The following is a 23,819-nucleotide window of genomic DNA, read 5'->3' as shown; positions in this document are numbered from 1 at the left end:
GCAGATGACGAGCGATCGCTTGTCTCTCTACTGCCCCCGCCGCCATTCTCTGTCAGGGAATCGGGAAGTGAAGCGTTGCGGCTTCACTGCCCGGTTCCCTACTGCGCATGGGTGAGTCGCGCTGCGCGTCTCTGCTGGTCCCCGCTGTGTCCTGGGAACTGTGTGTTTCCCAGAACACAACGTGGGGGGCGGGGCATCTGCGGGGATCTTGTCCCGCAAGTGGGTGCAGATACCTGGATTATCCAGGTAACTGCACCCCCCTCCCCCCTGAAAGGTGCCGATTGTGGCATCGGAGGGGGGGAGGGATCAGATGAGCGGAACTTCCACTTCAGGGTGGAGAACCGCTTTAACCTCTACTATCTGGAGGCGCAACTTTCAATTTTTTTTTTTTTTACCTAGACAAAAGTGATTAAAGACCGATATTTAGCACTGATATGCTCACCCCTTCCAAATTATTCTCAAAGACTTTACTGATATCGACATGTTGGGAAGCCGAAAAGGGTACCATCACTGTAAGATATGGGAAGTAGTAAGACACAGATTTAAAATGCCATCTACACATTTTCACACGCCCCTATGCGATAACCCCAGCCTATGGGAACTGCTGACTGTACCTGACCAGATCCTTTGGCTTAGCCGGGGGGGGGGGGATGCCTATCATCAGAAGCATATTGTGCTACTGTTTTGAAATCATTCCAGCAATTCATGGACGACTTCACCCTTCCTAATTCCATGCATTATTGTTACCTCCAGCTCCTCCATGCTCTCCAGACACAATTTCATAATGCCCCCCAATACAGAACATTTAGATATAATATGCATTATGATGGGACAAGACTTCCGCAAACTAATTTCAGCCTTTTATAATTCTCTCCTCTGCCCATCAGCGGTGACTCATGCACACAGGCTGAAAGATCGATGGTCGGGGGATGTAGGCGGGCTGGAGGATGATGAATGGGAGGAAGCACTAGACACTTGTAAAAAAAAAAAAAAAAAAAGACTCCACCAGGTTATCTGACCGCCTCACGCAACTCTATATCATACACAGATCGTACCTGACCCTGATCTGACTGGCCAAATACAAACCTAGCTACTAGGGGTGCACCGACTGGGGTTTTTTTTGGTGCCGAAACCGATACCGAAAATGAAAAATACACTAGGTCGAAAACCCGATACCGAAACATATTTAAAAAAAAATATTTTTATACAGGAGATGGTCAGACTGGGGACATGGTACAGGAGATCAATGCAGCATCACCAGTGTCCCCTCATTTTGCAGCCCGCCTGTGAAGGGAAGAGAGGAGAGCCACCTCCGCCACCTGTTTGATCACAGTGCCGGAAACATCACAGCTTTCATTTCAATAGCTGTGTGTTCCCGGCCGCGCGCCGTCACACACAGCCCCTCCCCCTTGTCCAGGCACTTTGATAGACAGATCATCCGTCCAATCCTGGGACGGGTGATCTGTCTATCAAAGTGCCCGGACAAGGGGGAGGAGCTGTGTGTGATGGCGCGCGGCCGGGAACACACAGCTATTGAAATGAAAGCTGTGATGTTTCCGGCACTGTGATCAAACATGCGGCGGAGGCGGCTCTCCTGCACTATAGGACACCCCCGTCGTGGCACCTTGAGCGGGGGGCGGAGCCTCGTCCCATTTTAGGCTACATTATCGGCCGATTTTCTCTTTCGGCAAATTACCTAAAATGGATTTTCGGCCGATATGTTTCGGCGGCCGAAATTTCGGTTCATCCCTACTAGCTACAACCCACTATGCCCCAGATGTAGTAGTCCTTTTAGCACCTTCCGTATCCTTCGGTCATGCCCAGCAATACAGGACTATTGGACCCACATTTTGTGAAATTTATTCATGATGAAATGGGATCCCCCCCCCCCTGACATTATGTCCCAAACAATGCATACTGGGGACAATCCCAGATCCAGACTCGGATAAATTTCACAAAATATTCCACTCAAGAATCGCTCTTCATTGCCATACTAATAGCGATAAAGTGGCTCCAGGCTATGCCCCCGTCAATCCAGGAATGGATAGCCGCAATTAACAATGTTCTCCCATACAAAAAAAGAGATCTATGTCCACAGAGGCTGCCCAACCAAATACGGCAAGATATGGGACACCTGGCTAGGTAATGCTGCTACCTGTAATGAGATACCCGAATTATACTTATGCTCTTATTCTGTTCGCTTCTACTGGTCCCTTCTCATTCCCTCTCGCAACCTACGGAGCCTGAGTATCTTTGCAATAGTAGACACATTCGCTAAGTATACTGTGCACACATATTCATCCAGTTGGTTCCTCTGTTGTAGCAGTCTGTGTAGAAAAACAATATGCAAATGTACCTTCTGTGTCAACCAACTTTGAACCTGTGATCTTGGTCTTTAAAACATTTTTTAGAACTGTAGACTCTATAGAATTTTTATATAGTGGGAATTCAAAAAATTTACAATTATTCATTTTCTGCTACTGTACATTCATACTTTTGTTTTCTTTTAAAGTAAACTTTTAATAAAAGTACAATTTAAAAAAAAATCTATGGTTGGTCTCCTAAATACCATGGCCTAAAGTGTAACCAAACTCATAATTTTAGTGCTCGTAAACCTGCTTGTGCTTGTAAAGCTGATCTCTGGGATAAACAATATTCTCCAAATACTAGAGGGACGTGTACAGTATATTCTCTGGGAACTTGGTGCTCTTTATATATTTCTTCCAGATCTACAGTGAGGGGAAAAAATATTTTTGTATGTTTGCCCACTGACAAAGAAATGATCAATCTAAATGGTAGGTTTATTTTAACAGTGAGAAACAGAATAACAGCAAAAAACAGAAACTAATTTCAAAAAGTTCTAAATTGATTTTAATTTTAGTGACTGAAATAAGTATTTGATCCCCTATCAATCAGCATGATTTCTGGTTCCCTTGTGTCTTCTATACAGGTAACAAACTGAGATTAGGAGCACTCCCTGAAAGGGAGTGCTCCTAATCTCAGATTGTTGCCTGTATAAAAGATACCCGTCAACAGAATCAATCGTATTCAAATCTCTCCACCATAGCCAAGACCAAAGAGTTGTCCAAGGATGTCGAGAACAAGATTCTAGACCCACACGAGGCTGGAATGGGCTGCAAGACCATCGCCAAGCAGCTGGTGAGAGGGTGTCAACAGTTGGTGTGATTATTCAGAAATGGAAGAAATGCAAAATAACTGCCAATCTCCCTCGATCTGGGGCTTCATGCAAGATCTCCCCTCCTACAATTTCAGTGATCATGAGACCGTTGAGGAATCCGCCCAGAACTACACAGGAGAATCTTCTCAATGATCTCAAGGCAGTTGGGACTATAGTCGCCAACAAAACAATTGGTAACATGCTACGCCATGAAGGACTGAAATCTTGCAGCGCCCGCAAGGTCCCCCTGCTCAAGAAAGCACATGTACAGGCCCCCCTGAAGGTTGCTAATGAACATCTGAATGATTCAGAGGAGAACTGGGTGAAATTGTTGTGGTTGGATGAGACCAAAATCAAGCTCTTTGGCATTAACTCAACTTGCTGTGTTTGGAGGAGGAGGAATGCTGCCCATGAATCCTAGAACGCCATTCCCACAGTTAAACATGGAGGTGGAAACATTATGCTCTCGGGGGTATTTTTCGGCTAAGGGGACAGGACAACTTCACCGCATCAAAGGGACGATGGATGGGGCCATGTACTTTCAAATCTTGGGTGAGAACCTCCTTCCCTCAGAGCAAGGGCATTGAAAATGGGTCGTAGATGGGTATTCCAGCATGACAATAACCCAAAACGCATGGCCAAGGCAACAAAATATACATTATACCTACTGTTTCTGGTAGCAAGATGAGTGTCAACTTGCCCAGAAGTTGAAACTCATTTTCAGCCTCGGCCTATGATCCAAGGTAGCTCCCCAAGGACTCTAGCTGATCATTGATAAATGAAAACTTGGGTAGAAGTCTACAAAATAAGTAGCCTGTAAAGAAAAATAACTTTTTCACATATCTAACTATATCGGCCCATTTACTTAAAAACGTCACGTTCTAGCAGACTTCCTAGCACCACACATCTGTGTGTGGAAAAGCGCATTTGCCTCTGGCTTTTGTGGATCGTTACAATGATTCCCTACATTACTATTGTGTCCTGCAGTCACTAGGGGCCAGCAAGAGGAACTGCAGGGGTTGGGGGGGAGCCATTGTTTAAGTGGCCTGAAGAGTGGAACTGCATTGGTGTCCAGGGACTCTGCTACAGCAGGAAGATTAGCAAACAATCTTTTGTGATTCTTGTATACCCCTTTTACAGATCCTTTTAAAGTGGAACTAAAAGGCAGTCTTTCTGCTTTGTTTCAACAGTCTGATGCCTTCAAGGTCCCTCATTGGCGCTGATATCTTCTCCCTGGTTTCCTCTGGGTGCCAGACTTCAACTGTCTTGTTTTGCCAGTGCAGGGTGCAGTTACTCCTGCACATGCGGAGGAGTGCAGTCATACTGACATACAGGCAGTATGCCAGAATATAAACTGGGATTCTCAGTGTACGTTTTACAGGGTACATTTTATTTTTTATTTATTTTATCTTTTTACAGGGTAAGATTTTCACAGGTAAGCCTGCCTGGTGACAATTTTAATTTTTCGACTTTAGTTTCATTTTAAAATATTATAGACCATAATGCATTAGTGCTCAAATCCATTAAAGAAAAGCTCTACAAGGTTACAAATGTGGCTTCTTTTTTTTTTTTTTTTTTTCTGTGTCCAAGAAGCCTCAATATTTTGTATCACAAAAGATCTTGCTTATTACCGTAAAATACAATATTTGTTTTCAATGTAAAATGATGCAGTTGTTAATCTCTTTATTTGTTTCCAGATGTTGCATATCTGTATAAGTCTTTGAATTCAGCACAAGACAATATGCAAGAACTAGCAGGTAAGTTTGCTGCACTGCAGATGGTTGTCTCCTACAAAGTTGCAGCATATTCTCTAACATTCAGATGTCTATCAGATAAACATGGATTTAACAATTTTTAGAGGTTATTTAACGTGCACTTTCCACTCATTTCCGCTCCATTCAGCGTAAAAGCACCACCCCACTTCTTCAGTCTTTCTGATTTTCCTGTCTACAGTCACCTCTTGCCTCCTGGCCCTCATCAACACCAGCTACCTGGGTTTGTGAATAACTGTGGCCTTTTCTCACACTTTGTGCCCAGTTGCATTACCGCTGGCTGGATGCAACATGTCAGTACATAAACATAAAGGGGATAGTCCTGCTGCTCTGGATGGCCCTAGCCCCTTCTCTCCTAGTGGCTCTGGATGCATCTATTTGTTACCCTCTGAAGGAAGCAGTGCTTGTAATATGGAACCTGGTTTCCCTTATTGTCAAAGGGTCATCTTATCCGAGTCTTCCTCGGCTCCATTGTGCAGGGCTGAGTCCACTTCCTGTCCTCGTTGACCTCAGCTTCCACTCGGGACTTTTTGACTAAGTTCACTCAATTTTTCTCATACAATGACCGAAGAGGCTCTAGATGTGCTCCAGAACCATCCTCTGCAGAGTCCATCTCTGACCGAATGAATGGTTCCTGTGCCGATGAGACTCCCGACAGTCTATTTCTGAACAGACTTTTTGAGGCACTCTAGTCTACTGCTGTCACACCTCATAATTACTAGGGGCTGTTGGACAGTAATCATTTGCATGTGTGATGCATGCTTTTGAAGAATCGGCCTGCCATCTCCAGCCTTGAGTCTTTTAATGCTCCTATACCTAGTGAACAGTAGGGTTGCACTGATACTAGTATTGGTATTGGTGCTTGACCCAATACCTGCACAGTCGGGATGATTGTTGGGGGGGAGTTACAAGCACCAAACTCATTTGAGGCTGCAGAGAAAAAGACTGGGGAATCTGTGTCCTTCGTCCCTTTACCTATGTCAGGGGTCATAACCCCCCCCCCCCCCCAAAACAGCATTGATTTAAAAAAAAAAAAATTATTTAAAAGCAAAACTGTAAAAATAATAAAAACAGTTCCCAACCAGAAGACTACAAGTCCTGCATGTTCTTCCTGTGCTCACATGGATTTCCTCTGGGTACTCCAGTCTCCTCTCGCAATCTGAAGACATGCTGATGGGATGATAAGCTCTTGTCTAAATTAGCCCCAGTATGTGTGTCTATGTATGTGTCTGTATGCATGTGCCCTTCTTGAGGGCAGAAACTGATGTAAATGTGTAAATTGTCAGCACTATATAAATACCTGTATGGGAAAAATGCTGAGGCTGATGTCCATACAGATGTGTAGGGCACTCTGGTTGTGCTGCTTGGACGCTGAGGGCATATCCAACATCTGACATGGTTGGCCTTGCCTTGAACACCATGATCGGTCATTTCACCAGAGAAGCCAGGGAGCTCTCCTGCCCCAATGTAGGAGGTCTAGTGAGAGGTTAGCTGAATCCCACCTTTTTACCATATTCTAGTATCTGCTCAGCCTGTATGGCTCAAACTCGCAGGTCAGTAATTCTTCTGAAGGTCATCTGCATAAAGGTGCACCCCCATTTCTACAAGTAGAGGGCTGATTGCATCTGAATGCTGGAGGGGGAAAACTACCCAAGGACCCACCAAGATGCACAGAGTCCCCTTTTTAGCACACAGACAAATCCTTTCCTCTTGTTGCCCACCTCTGTTCCCTTTTTTTTATCTCCCCATGATACTTTAAGATCTTGCGCTTCCCCCAGTTAGTCTGAGGTCTTTCCACGCGTTTTGTCCCACTCCTTATGTTAATTTCTGGAGCTGGCCCTTATCCAGGTCTCTATACCCTTCCTCAGAAGGCCCATGTCTCTGGGACATGAATAGACCCTTGTGGTACATAGTACCTCTGCACGGTCTCTCCTCTCAAGAAGGGCCCCCTGACCCACATGCTCAACTGGGACCAGCTCTAGCTGTTTCCTATTTGGACAAGAACCTGAATCCTCAGGGCTGATTCTTATAGCATTGGCTCCTGTATTTAGTCTACTGTCCTCTCCTGGCATCTCCATCTAGAATTCTCAGGCAACCTTCTTTTAAGAGAATCTGCTTTGATGGATCCTTGTAGTTTTGCACCTTCCCAAACGTAACTCTTGTAAGATCTGACTGGATCAGGCCTCACTAAATTCTAGAGTTGGCCACCTTTCATTGCCTTGGAGTCTAGCTCTTCTGAACTAGTAGTATCCGCAATGAGACGAGAGGCTTGTGCACTGGGCTGTGCTTTAGCTCCTGTGGGTTCAGGCAAGTAAAGCCCTGTGACTCCCTGAATTTTCAGCAGGCAGATCACCTTCTGTAGGTACACTACTGGGGACAGAGGGTTCACAGAGTGTTCTGTGGGATCTCTATCAGGGAATTGGGCCTCCCTCCTTGAGGGATATCAAGTTTTCTGGTAAATGTCCCCAATATGCCTTCCCTTGGCCTGCTCTAAATCTGGTCAAAGACTCATCAAAATTAGACTGGTTTAGCAGAGACTGGGCAAATTTTATTCAGTGTGGCCACCCCCACTCAACAGAAGTTGATCGCTTAATCGTCCGTTGAAGAGACATGCTGGGAAACTTTTGCTGATCAATGAGTTCTGACATCAGTAGCTCCCACTCTCTGAATACTATGTCCCTGTGTGTGGGGATTCCTCCATCCATTTTGCTTCTGTGGATAGAGCAATCCTCCCCCTTTTTATTTATTTATTTATTTATTTATTTATTTTTAATTAATTTTTTGTCTCTGAATGGGAGGGGAGGAAAAAGCACAGTTCTATGGTTCACTTTAGTCAGACACATGCTTTTAGTGCTTTGGCTAAGATTTATGGCCCTTTCTCCTAGACTTTTAATGCTTTGCTGGATCTGGAGGGGGGGGAGTCAGGAACGCCATAGAATAATTTCTATGATCCGGGTAAGTGTCGCATAGGAATGTCAGGAAAGGATGTGAATTTTTCACCTTTTTGTTATCTATAGGTGGTTCTCATTCCACAAGCCTGGGGCTGAGGTTGAATTTTCATTCCTGACTATCCTTATGACGTTGTCCCCTGTGCACTCGTTTACCTTTTGGGGTCAGCGTCGCTTCATGCCCTCATTGGGCTATTTTGGGTTCTACTAAAACTATATATTCTCTGGTGTACTTCCTTTCAGGAGGTTGCTTGCCTGGCTTAGACAGCCTCCTTTTTAATAATTGAGTTTTCTCCTCTTGACCCTAAGGGTTAAGGATGTTAGGCATTGGGCCTTAAAATGTAGATTGGCTGTTTTTTTTTTTTTCTTGCCTGGACCTGTATTTGGTACTTTCTTCCCATTTGGGACCTTTCCTTCCTGGGGGTTAGCTCAAGAGTTTTTGTTCAGGATACATTGGAGGACACAGGTCCACCCCTCCTGGATTTTTTGTTTTGCGTCCTTTTAGTAGTAGTTTTATTCACAAAACTGAGGCATGCTGGGAATAGGAAGGATTTTACTGGAGGCTGGCTTGGGTTTTCTGTATGTCGGTGTCCAAACCAGCACTAGCATATAACCTGACTAAATCTTAATTCCTGTGTCCATCAAAGAACTACAAGAAATAGATTTTTCAAAGAGTACAAAAATGTTTTATTTAAGTCTGCATTATTTTCTGTCTAACAAGGAACAGATAACCATTTATAATGGTCATACACCGACCCAGCTATTGCAGCATCCATTAGCTCATGCTTGTGTCATTTGACCTTCAAATTCCTCCCCTACCCAACACATCAGCTCCAACACCACACTCCATACTCTCCTCCTTCTGCCCAGTTACCACCGAAGAAGTTGATAAACTCCTCTCCATGGCCCACCTCCCCACTTGTCCCCTCACAATTACTGTGACCACCTTCCCGCTCTATCCTAAACTCCCTAACCCACATCTTCAAACTTTCCCTCTCCTCTGGCACCTTGCTTCCAAGCCCATCGAACGCCTTGTCCATGACCAAATGAGTCGCTACCTCACAGACAACAACCTACTTCCATCCACAACATTACACTGAAATTGCCCTACTAAAACTCCCCAATGACCTACTAACTGCTAAAACCAATGGCCATTATTCCAGACTCATACTCGTAGACCTCTCTGCTGCCTTGGACACAGTTGACCACCTGCTCCTCCTCAGCAAACTGCACTCCCTTGGCCTCCATGATTCTACTTTTATCCTGGTTCTCCTCCTCCTACATATCTCAACGCACTTTCAGTGTCACAACTCCATGGGGCCCTCCTTTTCTTGCTCTACATCTTTTCCTTGGGACAGTTGATAACCTCCCCATGGCTTCCAATAGCACCTCTACACCTACGACACCCAGATCTATCTCACCACTCCTCAACTCGCCCCCTCAATCTCCTTACGGATCTCAAACTTGCTGAATGACATGACATATCGGTATGGATGTCACACCACTTTCTCAAACTCAATCTTTCTAAAACTGAGCTTGTTTTGTTAGCGCTCCCCCCCCCCCCCCCCCCCATGACTTTACAATTAAGATCAACAGTACAACCATTGGTCCCTCCACACATGCCAGGGTCCTGGGTCTGATCCTTGACTCTGACCCCTCCTTTAGCCCCCACATCCAATCACTGGCTAAATCCTGCCACCTTAACCTCCGCAGCATCTCCAGAATTCAACATCCTGACTGACACCACAAATTAACTTATTCACTCCTTGATTATTTCCCGCTTTGGATACTGCAACTCTCTCCTTTTTAATGGCCTACCCATATGCAGGCTATCCCCCTTTCAGTCTATTATGAATGCTGCTGCTAGACTAACGCACCTCACTAACCGATGCATGACTTCTGCTCCTCTGTCAATTTCTTCACTGGCTTCCCCTACCCCACCGTATAAAATTCAAAATGCTAACTACAACATACAAGGCCAGCCACAACATCGCCCGCAGATATCGCCCAAATCGTTCTCTCTAGCTCCCTTGTTACCTTCTTCCATGCTCGCCTTCAGGACTTTTTCAGAGCCTCTCCCATCCTCTGGAACTCCCTGCCCCAGTATGTCCGATCAGACCCTAACCTGTCCACCTTTGGGAGATCCCTGAAAACTCACTTATTCAGGGAAGCCTATCCCACACCCACCTAACTGTCCCCGAGCCATCCCCATCAAATCATTCCCTGCATCTATTACCTTTTGTACCATCACCCCCTCCCTTTTAGAATGTAAGCTCTATGAGCAGGGCCCTCCTGTCCTTTCTGTATTGAACTGTAATTGTGCTGTTCCCCCCTACGTTGTAAAGTGCTGCTTAAACTGCTGTTGCTGTATAAAATCGTGTGTATAATACATAATTGACCTATGTTTTAAAGACTAGGCCATGCATTTTAAATATGTTGGTTTTCTAATGCCCACTCCATCTACAGATACCTCAGGGATCGCAGAGGAGACACAGGTTTTATCTCCACTTCAAGATTCTTCCTTTACCTGTGAGGAACCTCAGCCTTCCACTTCCACATCCAGCCTCTTTAACGCACGCACTACCTCTGCTAAAGAGCCAGATTCTTCCTTGAAGGTTCAGTCATCCATTGATGGTGAGAGCAATGCAGTCAGAAGCAAATATGCTGTAAATGGTGTTTTGGCATTGCACAGTTGCATTTTTACTACTAAAATTTCATACATTTTAGAACCAAGAATGACCTAAAGCCCTGGTACTCAAACTGCAACCTGGGGACCTCATGCGACCCATTTATATTATAAAAATACACTTTCTATTTTTGAAAGCTTTCTTGATTTACAGCATTTTTTTTTTTTTCACACGTGCCTAAAATGTTTGCACAGTACTGTATTTCTGTATATTTATTGCCTGGTCCTATACAGTACATGTGTATTTTTCATTGAAAGTCATTTGTAAACATTCCAACCTGAACCTTGTAGTTTTCACCTACATACTTTAAAAAGGAAGTAAACCCTGATGAGTTTACTTCCTCTTTCATTCCCTGCAAAGGTAAAGCATAATGGACTACTATGCATCGCATAGTAGTCCATTATGTGTCACTTACCTGACACAGGAGCCAGCGAAGTCACCGCTGTCCCCTGTAGTCCGGCGCATCCATCTTCTTGGTGGGTCTCGCTGCTCCGCCGCTGTCATTCGGCGAAGCTGCGATGACGTTACTCCCCCGCTTGCGCACGGGAGCCGCCACGCGCGGCATATCGCCGTTGGCGGGCGTGCACTCAGTGCGCCTGCGCGCCGCAGACAGCGGTGCCTGTCCTTCGGCAAATAGTGTAGGTTTAGGAGATATTTCTTGGACCTACAGGTAAGCCTTAATCTAGGCTTACCTGTAGGTCAAAGTGTGTTGTAAAGGTTTACAACCACTTTAAGATGTGCGTTGACTAGGTAATTTCATGATCTAATATGTTTCCCTATACATGCAGCCTATGGTAGAGTAAATCTTCACATTCATGTGTCAGCAGTTTCTTTTATTTAAAACATGAAATGTGGTCATGGCATTGCACATGTTGTTGCATTACCTCTGTTTTGTGAGAACTGACATTCCTGTGTAGAAACTACATATGCAACACAATCTAATTCCCATGCAGGTTAGAGCGCTACAGTAATTAGAGCTCACACAGACACAAGCGGGCAAAGCGAGCAGTCAGACAGAGAGCTCACCATGCAGCTGGAATATATTTTTGTTCCCTCTTTTTCTTAGTCGGTCTCCCTTCTTTATCCAAGAGACTGGTCTGCCAAGGAGGAGCCCATGTGGCAGACTCTGCCCTTTCACTGTCCTGCTGTTCCCCAATAACACTTTGACTATAACCCAGAAAGTTGTCCCTGGGACATTTTATGTATCAACCGCACCTACAGTCACTTTCACTCCTATTTATACTCAAAACTCACCATACTTTTACAGATCATTCTGTGCAACATTGAAATATCCCTTGTTACGGATTCTTTGTGAGCTTTTGTCACAACTGTACATATGCAGTCGTTTATATGTCATATGCATACATTTTTAAAAGTGTATAGTGCCATTAAGCCTGTCTGTAGTTGCAAAAAAATGGCTACTTGACATTTTGGTCATGGGTGAAGCTAGTTTGCAGAAAGTTATCACAACTGATCGGTTGAGATTCGGACAAATTCACTGATCTCTGGTCAATTAATCTGTACCTCATAAATGTGTGTTGGCTCACTTTTATTTTTTTATTTTATTTTTTTTTAATTTGCAAAGCCATAATTAACCACTTTCAGACCGGACCAATTTGCTGGTCAAAGACCAGACCACTTTTTGCGATTCGGCACTGCGTCGCTTTAACTGACAATTGCGCGGTCGTGCGACGTGGCTCCCTAACAAAATTAACGTCCTTTTTTTCCCACAAATAGAGCTTTCTTTTGGTGGTATTTGATCACCCCTGCGGTTTTTATTTTTTGCGCTATAAACAAAAATAGAGCGATAATTTTGAAAAAAAATCATTATTTTTTACTTTTTGTAATAATAAATATCCCCAAAAATATATAAAAAAAATTTTTTTTCCCTCAGTTTAGGCCGATACGTATTCTTCTACATATTTTTGGTAAAAAAAATCGCAATAAGCGATTATTGATTGGTTTGCGCAAAAGTTATAGCGTTTACAAAATAGGGATAGTTTTATAGCATTTTTATTAATTTTTTTTTTTTTTTTTTTACTAATAATGGCGGCGATCTGCGATTTTTATTGTGACTGCGACATTGTGGGGGACCCATCGGACATTTTTGACACATTTTTGGGACCATTGTCATTTATACAGTAATCACTGCTATATAAATGCAGTGATTCCTGTGTAAATGACACTGGCAGTGAAAGGGTTAACCAGTGGGTGGCAGTGTAGGGGTTAAGTGTTCCTAGGGGTGTGTTGCTAACTGTGGGGGGGTTGGGCTTTCATTTAGTGTACACTGATCTCTGCTCCAATCACATGGAGCAGAGATCAGCGTCACTAGTTGCTAGGCAGAATGGAAAAATGTTGTTTATACAGCATTTCCTCCATTCGGCCGCTCCGTGAGACGATCGCGGGGATGCCCACGGCGATCGAGTCCGCGGGCCCCGCGACCGGACTCACGGGGGTGCCGACCAGCGCGGGAGCACGCCGCCGGCAGCACGCTCCCGATGGCACGGCGGCAACGAATATTGGACGTACATGTACGCCAATATGCCTGCCCGTGCCATTCTGTTGACGTACATCGTCGTGCGCTGGTCGGGAAGTGGTTAATTAATTTCTGGAAATTTACTTTCTGCATTCTCCATGAACAATCTGGTACATTTATATGCGAGTGATAGATGCCTTTTTACCTTGCAATACTTCACTGTCAACCTAATGCATTTAGTGTTTTCTTTTATAATATGTGTGTCTTTTGCGTTAATTATATGGTATATTTGCATGTGGTAATAGATAGTTAAGCCTTTGTATTCCACTGTCAAACTATCCACTCCATGGTATTTTAGACAGTGTATCTGCTGTGACTGCAATGAAGAATCAACCTGAGCAGCATTCCAGTACAGGACTTGATGGACCGAGCATGCAGACAACCAGGGTTGCGTCTCTGACAAGTGATACAGAGCAAGATGGTCAGCCGCCTCCTAAAAAGAAGCTGAAATATGGTTAGTGTTAATTGTATATCTCTTTCTTTCTGGAACCTTACATGGAAAATATTAAAGATGCAGGGAAAAACAAAACAAATTTCCTTTTTACTTGCTGTCTAGTGCTGTCTAGGCAGTGCTTGCAAAAATTGTCTCTGAACAGTTGGATAGGCAGGTCTTTCGTAAGATGTAGAATAATAGTTATCCAGCCAGATGATCTATCCCATAAATGACTGCATTGTCTTTAGTACCACGCGGAAAGCAAATAGTTTTGCCATGGGAGTTTTGACTTGAGTTTTTAGTTCTTTGTAGTATGGTCTACTGCTCTCTCCTGCTAGTATAAGCACACTTGGATTGAGCTCCACTCACACAGCCTCATCATTCGTTCACAGCAAAGCAGACAGACTTGTAGCTCTCAATGTACCAAGAGTTGTAATCAGTGCCCTCATAGTCCATTGACACTTCTTGCAACTCCGCAACTGTCTTCCAGTACAGAGGTAAGGGGAGAGAGCTGTATGAAGTGTTTGCAGGAGCCTGACATTGCACCCACGATCCACTGATCGTAGGCGCAATGCTCTGCAGGCTCCTGAGAATAAATTTTATAAGTGCACGTTTTTTACGTGCAAAAACATGTGCATTTATGCTATTATAAAATAAAATAAAAACAACTTTAAAGTGGTTATTATAAGTTGCACTATATGCAATTTATACCATCCTCTGTGTTTTAATAATCCTGTCTGTATCTGTGTGTCTTATAAAAAGATGAGCTGTTCCTTACCTGTTTTCAGAGCACCGCTCACGTGGCCCGCTGCCTCTCTGCTCCTCCTGCCTGACAGCTGCAGTGTGCAAGGCATATATTCCCATGCTGAAGTCAGTCGGGAGGGGAGGAGGCTAAAGGCGGCCAGTCACAAGAGCGACGATCCTGAAAATGGGTAAAGAATGGCTTAATTTTATAAAACGCAGACACTGGGGCGCACAGGATTATTAAACAAAAACTTTTAATGTAACTGGTTGACTGGGTTGGGGGGGGAGGGGTAGAGAGGACAGAGGAGAGACAGGAGAGCTGCGGATGATGGAGGCACATAAACTGACCATGGTGTCAGGGCTCAGAAGCCATGATAAACTGTGATCAGTTTACAGGGAGGAGGGCAGAATCTGGCAGGATTGGCCAGGTCTTTCAGGTGATTGAAGGGGCCAAATTACACAGCACAAGCGCTGTATTGTATAACATGCTTTAAAGGAACAGGATCCTTTTTGTTTTTTGTTAGGGTAACAAACGCTTTAACCTTTAGGCCACTTTCACACTGAAGCAGCGGCTGCATTGGTGGTAAACGCAGCTAGTTTTAGCAGTGCTTTACTGTTGTTTTAGCTGCGCTTTTTGGCAGCTAGCGGGGGTGCTTTTATCCCCTGCTAGCGGCTGAAAAAAAGAGTTAAAAGCGGCCACAAATCCCTGCTGCCGAATTGCTTTGCAGATGCTTTGGCGATTTATTTTTATTTTTCCCCGTCCTGCAAGTGCACCGATGCAGTGTGTGAAAGCACTTGGGCTTTCACACTGAAGTGACAGGAGAGGTGCTTTGCAGGCACTAGTTTTAGCGCTAAAACGCCTGTAAAGTGCTTCATTGTGAAAGTGGCCTTAAGGTGAAACTGGGCTCACATTGAATACCCAATTATTTGCAAGGGAATTAATAAAATAAAAATAGCATTTTTGTTAGTACACGATTGGTTGTTTCAAGGAACACCGCTCGCTTTATTTACAAAACATGTACATTGTGTGTGAACAGCCTCTTATCCTTCATAAATAAACCCCAGTCAATTACCCCCAGAGCTATCCCAGTATCCAAACTTTCAAAAATCCAGGCATTATGGTAGGAAAGGTTTATCAGCAGGGAGGTGCAGTATTTGAACTGCTGCCGGCACTTATGGTAGGAATATTTGTGGCTGTCCAAGGGTCAGTTGCTACTAAATATTGACAGAAAAGTTTACCTGGAACACCCAGTAATAATTTTATGAAGCTTATGATTGCTAGCATGCTGTGTAGGTTTTAATATTTTTTTTTTTTGTTCAGCTGTGACTTTTTTCTTAATTGCAATATCCTTCTTACTGACACTAAATTTTGGATGTAATTGCGTTGAACATGTGCTGCTAAATTCTTGAACTGCTTCTTGATGTATTTCATCTGAAAGGAAAAATTCAGTTCTTTTAATGTTTGTAAAATATATAACTGCTTTAGATACATTTCTGAAAAATCAAATTTCTCTTCATTGCATCCATAGTAAGTGTTCCATTTGCTTTTCAGAATAGTCTTCACCAAGACTTCTATAATTCGTTTACTGCCTCTCTCAGAAATCTTGCATAGCTTGATGTCCACTTATGGCCAGCGAGGTGTGAGAAGTGCGCCAATTATTTTATGTTTACTGTACTGGGAGTTCCATCTTCAGTAAAGTACTTGCATGTCTATGGGAATGGCATTGGTGCCGTTTTTACAACACCAATTCCAAAAAAGTTTGGAAGCTGTGTAAAATCTGCATAAAAACAAAGCAATAATTTGGGAAAATTCATAAACCCATATGTTATTCACCATAGAAAATAGAACACATAACAAATGTATAAAATGTACCATTTTAGGAAAAAATTAAGGTAATTTTGGAATCGATGGCAGCAGCACGTCTTGGAATAGGGCAACAAAAAGCTGGCAAAGTAAGTGATACTAACAAGGAAGAGCTGGAAGAACATTTTGCAACAAATTAGGCTAATTGGCAACAGGTCGGTAACATGATTGGATATAAAAATAGCATTTTAACGTTTTTCAGAAGTAAAGGTGGGCAGAAGTTCACCAATCTGCTAAAAATTGTTGAACAATTTCAGAATAATGTTCCACAATTTAAAGTTGCAAAGACTTAAAGTATATCATCTACAGTACATAATATCAAAAGATTTTGGGACTCTGGAGAAATCTCTGTGCACATGGGACAAGGCGGAAATGCAATCTTGGTTGCCTGTGATCTTCAGGCCCTCAGGTGGCACTGCATTAAAAATGGGCATGATTCTGTGATGGACATCACTACATGGGCTCAGGAATACTTCCAGAAATCTCTGTCTGTGCACACAGTTCATTGTGCCATTCAAAAATGCAAGTAATATCTTTATCCTGCAAAGAAGCCATACTGTACCTGAACATGATTCAGAAACACTGTCATCGTCTCTGGGCCAAAACTCATTTAAAGCAGTCTGTTGCAATGTGGAAAACTTTGGTCTGTGGTCAGACAAGTCAAAATTTTACATTCCTTTTTTGGCAATAATGGGCACTGCTTCTCCGGAATTAAGAGAAGAGGGACCTGGCTTATCAGTGCTCTGTTCAAAAGCCTGCATCTCTGATTGTGCAGTAGTGCATATGGAATGGGCAGCTTGCACACCTGGAAAGGTACCATCAATGCTGAAAGATATATCCAGGTTTTATAGCGGCATAGGCTCCCATCCAGACAACGTCTTTTTCAGGGAAGGCCTTGCATTTTTCAGCAGTACTATGCTATTATGGAATTATTTCTGATAGGGACTCTAAAAACAGAAGTTAATACTGCAGCTGCAGGAACAGATTCACAGGACGCAATCACTGTGTGTAAAATGTCTGTTCAGAGCCAAAGTTTATTATTACATGTTGTTATTTTATACATAGATAAGAAAGGGGTGGTGTGAGATGTTGTTAAAAGCTAACAAATAGGAATATATAATTAACCACTTCCCATCCCACGTATGGTCATATGATGGCCGCAAGGTGGCTCTCTCATCCAGGGTAGCTGTCATGACGTCGTCAGCTTCCAGGCCATCTAGGGAGCCTGTGCTCGCCGCTTCAGCTGATGTGCGTGCCCAGCGGATGCGATGTCCACCGGGCACCCGCGATTGTCAAGGGAGAGGAGACCGATCGTGTGTTCCTTGTATATAGGTTGCCTCACCCAGTCAGTCCCCCCTCACAATTAGAATCACTCCCTAGGTAACACGTTAACTTCTTCCCTGCCAGTGACATTTATACAGTAATCCGTGCATATTTATAGCACTGATCGCTGTATAATTATCAATGGTCACAAAATAGTGTCGTGTCCAATTTGTACGCCGCACTATCGCAGTCCTGACAAAAATCGCAGATCACCGCCATTACTAGCAAAAAAAAAATGTTTTTGGTTAAAAAAAATTAAAAATTGTAGACTAATACATATTGGCCTAAACTGAGGAAGACATTAATTATTGTGGGGTTGTTGTTGTTTTTTTTTGTTGTTTTTTGAAAAAAAAAAAAAATTGTTGCGCTCTTTATTTTTTGCGCTATAAAAAAAAAAAAAAAAAAGCTGTGCAGGTGATCAATAGGGATGGACTTTATGTTCAGGTCGAACATGAGCTGTTCGCTGAATTGTCGGTCCCAGCCATTCACCTAAAAGTTCATTGATTAAAACCGGCATGGGATTCCCCCACAGGGGAACCCTGAACCAAAATGTAAAAAAAAAAAAAAAACTGCGTGTGGGTCCCCCCCCCCCAAAAAAATCCATACCAGACCCTTATCCGACCACGCAACCTGGCAGGCTGCAGGAAAAGAGGGGGGCGAGAACACCCCCCCCCCCGAATCGTACCAGGCCACATTCCCACAACAACCCTTGCCCAGTGGTTGTGGGGGTTTGTGGGTGGACGACTTATCAGAATCTGGAAGCCCTCTTTAACAAGGGCACCCCAGATCCCCCCCCCCCCTGTGTAAATTGGTAATGGGGTACAAATGTAGCCCTACCATTTCACAAAAAGTGTCAAATGTTAAAGACAATAGACTGTTTTTGACAATTCCTTTATTAATGCCTTCTTCTTTCCCCGATTCTTATTCCATGTTATTCTGGTCTTCCTTCGGTGGTGTTCTTCTTCCTCCATCTTGTTCTGCCCCTGCTTCTTCCTTTACCTTCCTCCAGTCTTCTCGTCCGGCATCTTCACCCAACTTCTTCTCCGATTCGTCCTCCGCACAATCCACCTCAATGGAAGTCTCCTGCTTTGTAACACTTCTGTTCAGGTGACAGCTCTTATATAACGGAGGGCTGAGCCACCCGGTGACCCAATACCCCCCTCTGAGAAGAAGCGAGATGAAGATGCCCCACTAGAAGACTGGAGGAAGCTAGAGGAAGAAGCGGGGGAAGAACAAGATGGAGGAAGAACACCGACGGAAGACCATTAATAAAGGAATTGTCAAAAACCGTTTTGTCTCTTAACATTTTTGACACTATTTGTGAAATGGTAGGGCTACATTTGTACCCCATTACCAATTCACACGGGGGGGGGGGGGGCGGGATCTGGAGGACTGCCTTGTTAACGAGGGCTTCCGGATTCCGATAAGTCCCCTGCCCGCAGACCCCCACAACCACCGGGCAGGGGTTATGGGGATGAGGCCCTTCTCCCCATCACCAAGGGGACAAGGTGCTTTGGGGGGCTATCCCAAAGCACCCTCCCAATGTTGAGGGCATGTAGCCTGGAACGGTTCAGCCTGCCAGGTTGCGTGCTCGGATAAGTGTCTGGTATGGATTTTTGGGGGGACCCGTGCCACTTTTTTTTTTTTATTAATTTTTTTGTTGCGGGGTTCCCCTTAATATCAGTACCAGACCTGAAGGTCCTGGTGTGGAATTTGGGGAGACCCCCAGGCATTTTTATTTTTATTTAATTTTTTTTTCAATTTTGGTTTGGGGGGTTCCCCTGTGGGGGAATCCCATGCCGTTTTTATCAATGAATTTTTATGTGTATTGCCGGGACCGACAATTCCTTATTGCCGCGAGTAGTTTTTTAAATGACTTTTTTTCCTTTTAGAAATGTCATGTTGCTCTGACTGTTCTAAACACAGGAAACATGCGCCCCATACAGGCATACTATAGACACCTCCCAGGTACGAAACTTAAAGGAATATTGCACTTTTATTGTTTCACTTTAAGCATTATTAAAATCGCTGCTCCCAAAAAAACTGCCCTTTTTTTTTTTTTTTTTGCATTGATGCATGTCCCCTGGGGCAGGACCCAGGCCCCCAAACACTTTTTAAGACCATACCATGCATATAAGCTTTAGCAAAAATTAGCACTTTTGATTTTTCTTGTTTGTGTCCCATAGATTTTAACGATGTTCGCATGTTTGAACAAATTGTTTTTCTGTTCTGGTGCAAACCGAATGGGGGGGTGGGGTGTTTGGCACATCTACCAAATACCACCAAAAGAAAGCTAAATTTGGGGGGGGGGGGGGGACATAAATTGTCGCACGACCACGCAATTGTCATTCAAAATGTTACATCGCTGAAAATTGGTCTGGGCAGGAAGGGGGTGAAAATGCCCTGTATTGAAGTGGTTAAAAGCTAGTAATTGGAAGAATTGCAAAAGTAAAACCTTGAGAGGGGAGGGGAAGTAGAGAAAGAGCTAGCAGAAGATGTGTTCTGTAACCTTCACACAGATACGTTTCAACAGCGTGAACAAAATGGAGTCGTTGTGCTTAAATGAACAATACAGTGAAAGTCCCATGTGACTGCAAAACCGCATACTCCATCTAGGACAGCAGCATAGCTTCATAGAAGAGTCACGATATTTAACTGGCCTACTTGCAGTCCAAAACGTTCACCAATTGAAAATATTTGGCACATCTTTAAAAGAAAAATATGATAGACAACCTAGGATTGAGCAGGTTGAATTCTATATTAGGCAAGACTGGGGCAACATTTCTCTACCAAAACTCCAGCAATTGGTTTCCTCCATTTCCAGACAGTGTTAACAAGAAGAGGATGCTACACCGTGGTAAAACATGGCCCTGTCCCACATTTTTTGAGGTTTATTGCTGTCTTCAATTTCAAAATGTTTTTTTCTTTTTTTTTGGCCCCTCAGCTTAACCATTTCAATACCAGGTACTTACCCCCTTCCTGTCCAAGCCAATTTTCAGCTTTCAGCGCTGCTGCTGTTTAAATGACAATTGCACGGTCATGCTACACTTTACCCAAACTGTTCCCACAAATAGAGCTTTCTTTTTTGTGGGATTTGTTCACCTCCTGTGTTTTATTTTTTTGCTAAACAAATAAAGACCGAAAATTTTAAAAGGTGTGTGTGTGTGTGTGTGTGTGTGTGTGTGTGTGTGTGTTTTTTATTTTTTTATTTCTGTTATAAAAATTTGTAAACAAGTTTACTCCTGCACTGATAAGGTGACATTGATGGGTGGCATTGATGGGCTGCATTCATGGGTGGTACTGGGCACTGAAAGGCTGCACTGATGGGTACTTATAGGTGGCACCTAGTAAGGAAAAGCCAAACGGTGGCTCTTCCTGTTTACCACGTGATAAGCCATGTCCAATCACGGCTGATCTCAATGTAAAGGACCTCTGTCAGAGGCTCTTTACCAAGATCGGTGTAGCGGTGTGTCGGACTGACACGCCGCACCACTGGTCGCCACGATGCATGCCCCCATGGGCGCGCACTGGCAATTATCCTGCTGGATGTCATATGACTCCCAGTCAGTGTAACTGAACCACCGCCTAGCTGTCATTTTGCTACAGGTCGGGAAGTGGTAAAACATTTGATATGTTTTCTATTGTGAATAAAATATGGGGTTTGAGATTTTCACACTATTGCATTCTATATTTATGTTGATTTTACACAGCAACCCATCTTTTTGTGATTTGGGGTTGTATTGCACCTTGGAGACTGCCCACATAAATATAGTAAAGGAAGATTCTCCAAGGTAAGGTCGTTTTGAAAAATAGGACCAAGCAAATGCAGTACCTACAAACAAGAGGAATAGAATCAGTCAAATGACAAAAATACTTGAAATATATAGTGGACCTTAACACAAGTTGTCACTTTTTCTCTCCAAAACTGAAATGTGCACTTTGTGGGCAGTGAATACTTATATAACTTTTTTAACAAATTTTTTTTTTGTTTTGTTTTTTTTCTTCTTAAGAAGTGGAATGTGCAAGCAGTCATGCCCCTCCACTGTCCAGTAATGTAAAGAGCACATTGGAGGATGCTAAACCATCTAGCGTGAAACCAGACAAGATGGAAGAGACACTGACCTGCATAATTTGCCAAGAGCTGCTTCATGACTGTGTCAGGTAATGCCAGATAAGGAAATGTATGTATACTTTGTATATTAGACAGAAATAATTTTAAGCCAGTACTATACCTTTTTTGCTTTTCTGCTAATGGCTCCACAGAAGAAAAGGGTGACAGGTTTTTTCAATGGATGAGGACTAGTACAGGGAGCAATCACCTAGGTCGAAAGCTGTGGAGTTGAGTGAATGTATGTTAATTTCATTGATACTTCTTATTTAATTGGTCAAACAGATTTTGAATAAAAAAATAATCTATGCCTAGGCAAGACTGCTTATGTTTGCAAGCTCTGTGTATATCCGTAGGCTATATAACTGAACATTAAGGGAAAAGCAAAGATCAGCAGAATAGTTCATGTATAACTGTTTTTAATCAATAAAAATGATAAAATTGCCTTTACAAATAGTGACTTTATCATGACATAAAGCCAGGGGAGACACCTTTTTTTTAAAGGAAAAACCTACTAGGTAACAGGAAAGATGGCAGCAGCAATGGAAACGCTAAAGAGGACTGGATGAACTGTGGAAAAAGGCACTACAACTTGTCCCAGGATGTCGGCTATAGAGGGGTACTAACATGGTATCCTCAAATAAAAATGACCTCCACTTACATCTTTCGGGCCATTCCCATGATTTGAGTCAGACTGCACATACCATTAACATCAGACTGTGGGCTCAATTCACAAAGCAAAATTGCATGTGATATTGAGATCACATGACTTATTTGATCCAAATATCGTGTGCAATATAGAAAATCTCTATTCCTTGTCAGTTTATGCTTATTTTTTGTGCAAGAAATAAGAAACCCACAGTAAGTACCTCATGAACTGATGTAAAAGTCAATCCACAGAAAAATAAATACATTGTTAAATAAGTCATGGTCTGTCTAGCTAGTCTAGCTATGTGCTGTTTAACTAATGTATGAAATTAATACTTGGCTGGACTGTTGACAGCAGGATGTAAACAAAGCAGCCTGGACAGTTAAAGAAGGAAAAAAAAATGAAGAAGGGTTTCCCTCCCCCACATGCTATACCAGGCCCTTTTAGGTCTGGTATGGATTTTAAGGGAGACTCTATGCTAAAATATCTGAATTGAGCCCATTTATTTTTTATTTTATTTATTTATTTTTTAAATGTTCTGGGACATTTTCTGAATACTTGTTGATCCTGTCAGTAGTAGCACTTTCTTTGATCCTTTTTTTTGCAGTAAAATCACTGCAGCATTGTCGCTCTTACTGCTATTGTGGTTGCTTAGATTAGATGTTAGAACAGATCATTTCCATTCAGAGAATAGCTATGCCTAGCTCTGTTCACAGCCTACAGGTTGACAGCACATTATCTGCGAGCGCTTTAGGGGAATGATGTAAGTGTCCTCCTCAGTCCTTCCCACATTCTATATCACCGTTTAGCAGGGCACATAAGAAATCTAGCTTCTGAGCTGCATTTATCATTACAAAAAAGGTACAGTACATTTCTTTTAATTAAACGCACCAAAATGCATGTTTGTCACTCTCTATAAGGGGAAAAAAACTAGAGTCTTTTATATATGGACCCTAATTGTGTCTGAATCATTGTTTCTGTTCTGTTAGTTTGCAGCCTTGTATGCACACATTCTGTGCTGCTTGCTATTCTGGCTGGATGGAGCGCTCTTCCCTCTGCCCTACCTGCCGATGTCCTGTGGAACGTATCTGTAAAAACCACATACTTAACAATTTAGTGGAGGCCTACCTACTTCAGCATCCAGGCAAGTTTTAAGAACATGTAGCTTACCAAACCAGTGCTTTTATTTCATTAGGATAGGGGATGGAAATTCTAGCTGAAGTAGAAGACATACAAATGCATAGCAGGAGGCCCTGTTAACACATGTGCATTGTTGGTGCAGGTAAGAGACTATTCATGTTTGTGCATTAAAGTTGTAATCCCATTCTTGTGTATAGGTAGTGTCCAGCTACTTGTAGTTGTTTACTGTTTTAAGCCCTTTTTTTTATTTTTATTTTTGCTGCTGCTGAAAAGTTTTCATGTTTTTATTTTTTTCATGTTTTGTAAACACATGCTGTATAAGGTGCTTGAAAACCATCAAAACTATATTTCTGCTAGCGTCTGTTGGGGGACACAGTCCATGGTTTGCTGATAGGTATAGCTGCTGCCTCCAGGAGGTTAGAAACTCCACCCCATCT

At 43.0% G+C, this 23,819-nt stretch overlaps 1 protein-coding gene across 2 annotated transcripts in view; it reads left to right on the top strand.

The window, feature by feature from the left end:
* CHFR (checkpoint with forkhead and ring finger domains) overlaps positions 1-23,819 on the top strand; it is a 117,937-nt gene that overhangs the window by 23,718 nt on the left and 70,400 nt on the right. For both annotated transcript variants that reach the window (XM_077461726.1, XM_077461727.1), the window contains exons 5-9: positions 4,876-4,935; positions 10,365-10,532; positions 13,420-13,575; positions 21,496-21,646; positions 23,232-23,386. In XM_077461726.1, the coding sequence (XP_077317852.1) occupies positions 4,876-4,935; positions 10,365-10,532; positions 13,420-13,575; positions 21,496-21,646; positions 23,232-23,386 (690 nt within the window). The remainder of the gene's footprint in view (positions 1-4,875; positions 4,936-10,364; positions 10,533-13,419; positions 13,576-21,495; positions 21,647-23,231; positions 23,387-23,819) is intronic.

This window comes from Lithobates pipiens, unplaced genomic scaffold (assembly GCF_037356315.1).
Source record: "Lithobates pipiens isolate NorthernLeopardFrog02 unplaced genomic scaffold, aLitPip1_a1.2 Scaffold_3, whole genome shotgun sequence".
In the NCBI taxonomy this organism is placed as follows: domain Eukaryota; kingdom Metazoa; phylum Chordata; class Amphibia; order Anura; family Ranidae; genus Lithobates; species Lithobates pipiens.
Note: the sequence above shows the minus strand (reverse complement) of the source record. Positions and strands in the feature narration are given on the sequence as shown.